At 43.7% G+C, this 7,552-nt stretch overlaps 1 protein-coding gene across 1 annotated transcript in view; it reads left to right on the top strand.

Moving 5' to 3' along the window:
* LOC129831673 (extracellular calcium-sensing receptor-like) overlaps positions 1-6,364 on the top strand; it is a 49,787-nt gene extending 43,423 nt beyond the window's left edge. The window contains exons 2-8 of the mRNA XM_055895035.1: positions 1,589-1,692; positions 2,457-2,751; positions 3,231-3,520; positions 3,766-4,046; positions 4,273-4,481; positions 4,835-5,180; positions 5,448-6,364. Coding sequence (XP_055751010.1) covers positions 1,589-1,692; positions 2,457-2,751; positions 3,231-3,520; positions 3,766-4,046; positions 4,273-4,481; positions 4,835-5,180; positions 5,448-6,364 — 2,442 coding nt within the window. The remainder of the gene's footprint in view (positions 1-1,588; positions 1,693-2,456; positions 2,752-3,230; positions 3,521-3,765; positions 4,047-4,272; positions 4,482-4,834; positions 5,181-5,447) is intronic.
* The last annotated feature ends 1,188 nt before the right edge of the window (positions 6,365-7,552 follow it).

Here is a 7,552-nt window from a genome sequence, read left to right on the forward strand (position 1 = left end):
TGTGATTGACTTGGAGTTACATTGTGTTGTTTAAGTGTTCCCTTTATTTTTTTGAGCAGTGTATATTGAAAAAACATACTTTACGATGATATGGTCACATGTATCAAATAAAATCCGAACCGGAGATGGTAGTTGTCCATAACGGCAGCTAAACAGAAGGCAATCCCACTGTCCAACTGGCGCTGCCAAGAGTTCCGGAAATGAGGGACACGTCATACAAAGAGCTTGTATTCCAATTCAGAACAAGATGAACACAAAATTTCTTCTCTCACAGCCTCTTGACAACCAGGGGAAGGTCTATGAAGTGTACGTAGACTCTTACGTTTTATGCCCATGTATAGGCAGGAAGTTGAACAGAGCATCGATTTCAGACATTCCACTTCCTGGTCAGGAAATGTGCTGCAGAATGAGTTCTGTTTCACTCAGAGAAATGATTCAAACGGTTTTAGAAACTAGAGAGTGTTTTCTATCCAATAGTAATAATAATATGCATATTGTACGAGCAAGAATTGAGTACGAGGCCGTTTGAAATGGGCATCTTTTATCTGGCTACTCAATACTGCCCCTTGCAGCCATAAGAAGTTTTAAATGTCAGGAATTTTGAAAAACTGAGTTTAAATGTATTTGGCTAAGGTGAATGTAATCTTCCGACGTCAACTGTGAGGCAATGCGCCAAGAGGACTATACTGTAGGGGAAAAATAAGAGAGGAAGTGTACCAAGGGGACTAGACTTTAGAATAAATATGTGAGACAAAGTGCCAGATGGACTAGACTGTAGGGGAAATACTGTGTAGAGCCAGCGTGGTAAAAGGACTGGACTGCATTGGAAATATAAGTGAGGCAAAGTGCCAAATGGCCTAGACTGTTGGGTAAATACTGTGTAGAGCCAGCGTGCCAAAAGGACAAACTGTAGAGGAAATATTTTGAGAGGCAGTGTGCCAAATGGACTAGACTGTAGGGGAAATATCGTATAGAGCCAGCTTGCCAAGAGGACTAGACTGTAGAGGAAATATAAGTGAGGCAAAGTGCCAAGTGGACTAGACAGTAGGGGAAATACTGTGCAGAGCCAGCGTGCCAAGAGGACTAGACAGTAAGGGAAATATAAGAGAGGCTCATGGTTATTGTGTGTCTAATGTATGTTTATGTCTATCTAAACCATAACAGTCAACGTAGTTCTGATGCTGGTGCATACACTCTCTATATCTGAAAGAATCAGGACCTGACTGGGTGAGCAGAAAAGCCTCTAGCCCCTCCCTCCTTTGCATTGCCAAACCCACAGTGTGGCCCCCAGAGGAATCCCCACAGAGGTACGGTGGGTATTTAAACCAGAGTAGAGAGGTAACCTGACCTATGTGGGTCTGTCTGGCGCCGTATTACCCCATACCTTCTAGACATCAGGGGAATGAGGCTCTCTCCGGCTCCTGCTCTGGATCCAAGTCTGGCTGCTAGTCTGGTTCTACTACATCTAGCTGTGGTGGCTGGTGGGCGTACCTTGCATGCGTCTGCCTCTACCTCTACCTCTGCCTCGGGGCTGGAGTCTGTCAGATGCAGGCTCCAAGGCACCCCTCGTCCTCCGGTGTTCTCCCAGGACGGGGACTTTGTCATCGGGGGTGTTTTCTCCATTCATTACTATATGCACACTGTGGATCACAGCTACACCAGCATGCCTGAGCCTCTGCAGTGCACAGGGAGGTCAGTGAGCGCAAGAGGGAACAGGGGACAGGACTGTGGCTGTGTGGGGAGACAGATGAATTGTGTTTTAAAGATACAGAGACAGTTTGTTTAAAGACAGAGAAACAGTGTGTTTAAAGACAGAGAAATAATGTGTTTAAATACAGATTAACAGTGTGTTTAAAGACAGAGAAACAGTGTGTTTAAAGACAGAGAAACAGTGTGTTTAAAGACAGAGAAACAGTGTGTTTAAAGACAGAGAAACAATGTGTTTAAAGACAGAGAAACAGTGTGTTTTAAAGATACAGAGACAGTTTGTTTAAAGACAGAGAAACAGTGTGTTTAAAGACAGAGAAACAGTGTGTTTAAAGACAGAGAAACAATGTGTTTAAAGACAGAGAAATAATGTGTTTGAAGACAGATTAACAGTGTGTTAATGAGACAAACAGTGTGTTAATGAGACAAACAGTGTTTTAAAGACAGGCAAACAGTGTTTTAAAGACAGGCAAACAGTGTTTTAAAGACAGATAAACAGTTCGTTGAAAGACAGATAAAACGCGTGTTTGTGTCTGAGAGAGTAGGTAATTGTTACTGTTACTGTTACAAAGGATCACATTTTCAATTGCAGGCTATCCTACAATGTCCTCAATTACAGACAACAGAAGTGTAGGCAAATAGACTGTATGGAACATAATACTAGATATTAGGCTGTTTGCCAAGGTGACATTCTATAGGCTAGTTTATGATTGTCCGGAGGTGCTCACTGACCCATCTCCTATTTACAGCATGGATTCCCGTGAGTTGCGCTTCTCGCGCGCCATGGTCTTCGCAGTTGAGGAGATAAACAACAGTTCGTACCTTCTACCGGGTGTCACGCTTGGTTATCAAGTGCACGACTCCTGCAACTCGGTCCCTATGGCTGTGAAAGTGGCCTTCCAGCTGGCTAACGGCCTGGATCCCATGTTTGATACCGGAGAACAGTGCTCGGGGTCGTCTACAGTGACAGCTATCGTGGGCGAGTCTGCCTCCACGCCTACCATCAGCATGTTGCGCATCATCGGCCCTTTCGGTATTCCTCAGGTAAACTCCAGTGGAAAGAAATCTTTCAGCTTCTTTTAATTTACTCTATTCCTAGTTTATATTCTCCTCTCTTTCAGGAATGAGTTCTACTTTTAATTTACTTTATTCCTAATGTATATTCTCCTCTCTTTCAGGAATGAGTCAAACTTTTAATCCATTGTATTCCAACTGTAAACTCCTCTCTTTCAGGAATATACATTTCTGTGTGAAATGATGTGGAGAAAGGCATTTGAACTTAGACTGAGGACTATCTTTCATAGGCTAGGCTGTCATGGGAGACCAGGGATTGGTGTCACACTTGTGTGTATCCTTTTCTTTCTGGCCTAAGGAAAAACAATGAGTTGGCTTATTATTATTAATGTCTCCCTAACATCAAACTGCATAGCTAAATAAAAAAAGCAGGAAGTAGCCAATACATTAGAGTTGTTAGGCCGACATTATGTTCTTTCTCATGTTTTCGACTGTCTGTTTCTACCTAGGTGAGCCACTTTTCCACCTGTGCGTGTCTGAGTGATAAGAAACAGTATCCAACCTTCTTCAGAACCATCCCCAGTGACCAGTTCCAGGCTGCCGCTCTGGCCCACCTCATCAAGCACTTCGGCTGGACCTGGATTGGGGCGGTCCGTTCCGACTCTGACTACGGTAATAACGGGATGGCGGCTTTCCTACAGGCAGCACAAGAGGAAGGCATCTGTGTGGAGTATTCTGAAGCCTTCTCCCTTACAAACCCACTCAGCAGAGTGCAACGGGTGGCCGACGTGATCCGCAGGTGATCCGTGATTACTTGTGTACTTTTCAGTCATACAAATGCAAGAACATATTTATAAAAAATACTATTGTTATTAATTTCTCTCTTTTCCAAAAGCTGATCTGTGAGACCAACATGATTTGCATATCTTAAACATTTCAAAAGTGTTGATTAATACTAATGTTCATATTCACTTCACTGAGACATTCCAATGAATGACAAACATGACAAGCATATTAAGCATATGATATAATCATGTTCCCCAGCTCCACAGCCCGGGTAGTGGTTGCATTCGTATCCGCTTGGGACATGAGAATCCTGCTGAGGGAGATGGAACGCCTGCCCTCTCCTCCCCGCCAGTGGATCGGGGGTGAGTCCTGGGTCACTGACCCAGATATGCTGCGCTTCGGCCTGTGTGCCGGGGCCATCGGATTTGGCATCCAACGCTCTGTCATCCCCGGCCTCAGGGACTTCCTCCTGGACCTCTCCCCACAGAAGGTGTCCAACTCTCCCACGCTCACAGAGTTCTGGGAGGGAGCCTTTGGCTGTCGGCTGGGGATAGGTATCTATCTATCTATCTATCCATCCATCATCCATCCATCCATCCATTTGTCTGTCTGTCTATCTATCTATCTATCTATCTATCTATCTATCTATCTATCTATCTATCTATTTACAAGTCTGTCTGTCTGTCTGTCTGTCTGTCTGTCTGTCTGTCTGTCTGTCTGTCTGTCTGTGTGTGTGTGTCGGTCTGTCTGTAGGGACCTCTACAGGTGTTGGGGTTAAAGAGAAGGTGTGTGATGGCAGTGAGGATATACAGCAGCTACAGGCCCCCTACACAGATACATCCCAGCTGCGTGTCACTAACATGGTGTATAAAGCTGTCTACGCCATAGCACACGCCATCCACAGCATCGTTTGTGAAGAGAGAGAAAACTCCACTGTGAACTGTGACAAAAACCTTAATGTGAAGTCAACACAGGTGAATGACAAGTCCATAGTATAATTTCCGGATAAATATGTTTATTTAGACTACATGTATGAAGGCCTATGAGTTCTCATTATACTTTACAACTTCTTCTGAAGTAACACATCTGATAAATATGAGTTGAATTAATGTTATGTTTCTCTCTCTCAATCTCTCTTCCCTTCTCTCCATTTCTTTATTTCCATCTTTCTTCCCCTTTCTCCATCTCTTATCTCTCTCTTCACCTCTCTCTATCTATCTCTCCATCTCTCATCCCCTCACTCATCTCTCTACCCTTATCTCCATCTCTCTTCACCTCTCTCCTTCTCTCTTGTCCCCTCTCTCTACCTTGCCCTTCCAACCCCCAGGTCCTGGAGAGATTGAGGAGGGTGAACTTCTCTCGTAACGGGTACCAGGTGTCTTTCGATGCCAACGGGGACACAGTGGCCACCTATGAGCTTATCAACTGGCAGATACGGAAGAGTGGGAAGATGGAGTTTGTGACAGTGGGGCGCTATGATGCGTCCATGCCTCCTGACCAGAGGCTTGACATCGAGAGGGAAATCACCTGGGTAAAGAACAGTACACAAGTACCTGTGTCAGTGTGCAGTGAGAGCTGTCCCCCAGGCACTCGTAAGGCTATACAGAAAGGAAAGCATGTATGCTGTTATGACTGTATCCAATGTGCAGAGGGAGAAATAAGTGATAACACAGGTAGGACTACAGGAACAGTTGGCAAAAATGTGTAGTACTTTCTATCACGGTTTACTAAGTAGTGGTTTATTCATATTACCAGCACAACAAAGGTAGTGTCTGTCAATCATATTCCTGTTCTTATTATCTCATGTAAGCTGCACATTAATTCAACATTCTTCATTGTTAACTGACAAAGTGCAGCATTGTGGGACATGTCTTTGTAAATAAATAAAATCTGAATCTATTATTACTAACAGTTGATGTCTGTTGCATTGTCCTGGTCAGATTCCTCAGACTGTCTGATCTGTCCCGAGGAGTACTGGCCCAACGCTGAGAGAGACCGCTGTATCCTTAAGCCTGTGGAGTTCCTGTCCTTCCACGAGGTCCTCGGAATCATCCTGACCGCCTGCTCTGTGGGCGGGGCTTGTCTGGCCATCGCCACGGCAACCATCTTCTACCACCACCGAACGTCGGCCATCGTCAGGGCCAACAACTCTGAGCTGAGCTTCCTGCTGCTCTTCTCCTTGGCTCTGTGTTTTCTGTGTTCTCTAACCTTCATTGGCCGGCCCTCTGAGTGGTCCTGTATGCTGCGTCACACAGCGTTTGGGATCACCTTCGTCCTCTGCATCTCTTGTGTTCTTGGGAAAACTATAGTGGTGTTGATGGCCTTCAGGGCTACACTTCCAGCCAGTAATATCATGAAGTGGTTTGGTCCTCCACAGCAGAGGTTGACTGTAGTGTCCTTCACGTTTGTCCAGGCTTTGATATGCACTCTGTGGTTGGTCCTGTCCCCTCCCTTCCCCATTAAAAACTTCACTACCTACAAGGAAAAGATCATTCTAGAGTGTGATGTGGGGTCAGCTATTGGTTTCTGGGCTGTGTTGGGCTATATAGGACTCCTGTCTCTCTTGTGCTTTGTGCTGGCTTTTCTGGCTCGGAAGTTGCCTGATAACTTCAATGAGGCCAAATTCATCACCTTCAGCATGCTCATATTCTGTGCAGTCTGGATCACCTTTATCCCAGCTTATGTCAGCTCTCCTGGGAAGTTGACTGTAGCTGTGGAGATCTTTGCCATCATCACCTCTAGCTTTGGGTTGTTCTTTATGTTATTTGTTCCTAAATGCTTCATTATTCTGTTCAGGCCGGAGAAGAACACCAAGAAACACCTTATGGAGAAGACATCCAATGATATACGTTATTAAGAAATGATTGAGGGGAAAAAACATTGTAACGTTCAGTTATATGGTTTATCTTACAGTTAGGTAGGACTACTCTGACAGAGATGACCAACAATGTTGCAGGTAATCATTGGTAACATTGTAACTAGTAACATGCAACAGGTTCACTTTAGATATTCCAATGTTATGCGAGATTGTTCAAAGCTAGAGTGTTAAAATCTAATTTGACCTGCTAAATGATTTGATTAGCAGTAGCCTACAAAGTGGAACCACTTCCATGTTGTTGGAGAAAAGCTTAATTCTTTTATAAATTGATATAACTTTGAAGTGCATGTGTTCAATTGATATTGTAATTCATCATATTATGTATTATAATAATATAATAAACATTTTCATAGACAGTTGAAGTCGGAAGTTTACATACACTTAGGTTGGAGTCATTAAAACTAGTTTTTCAACTACTCCACACATTTCTTGTTAACAAATTACACTTTTGGCAAGTCTGTTAGGACATCTACTTTGTGCATGACAAAAGTCATTTTTTCCAACAATTGTTTACAGACAGATTATTTCACTTATAATTCACTGTTTCACACTTCCAGTGGGTGAGACTTTACATACACTAAGTTGACTGTGCCTTTAAATAGCTCGGAAAATTCCAGAAATATATATCATGGCTTTAGAAGCTTCTGATCTGACCTGTGGATGTATTTCAAGGCCTACCTTCAAACTCAGTGCCTCTTTGCTTGACATCATGGTAAAATCAAAATAAATCAGCCAAGACCTCATAAAAAGAATTGTAGACCTCCACAGTCTAGTTCATCCTGGGGAGCAATTTCCAAACACCTGAAGGTACCACGTTCATCTGTACAAACAATAGTACGCAAGTATAAACACCGTGGGACCACGCAGGCGTCATACCACTCAGGAAGAAGATGCATTCTGTCTCCTCGAGATTAACGTACTTTGGTGTGCGAAAAGTGCAAATCAATCCCAGAACAACAGCAAAGGACCTTGTGAAGATGCAGGAAGGAAACAGGTACAAAATTATTTATATCCACAGTAAAACGAGTCCTATATCGACATAACCTGAAAGGCATCTCAGCAAGGAAGAAGCCACTGCTCCAAAACCGCCATAAAAATGCCAGACTACGGTCTGCAACTGCACATGGGGACAAAGTGAACATCGTTAGGTTTGGAGGAAAAGGGAGG

Source organism: Salvelinus fontinalis, chromosome 33 (assembly GCF_029448725.1).
Source record: "Salvelinus fontinalis isolate EN_2023a chromosome 33, ASM2944872v1, whole genome shotgun sequence".
Lineage (NCBI taxonomy): Eukaryota > Metazoa > Chordata > Actinopteri > Salmoniformes > Salmonidae > Salvelinus > Salvelinus fontinalis.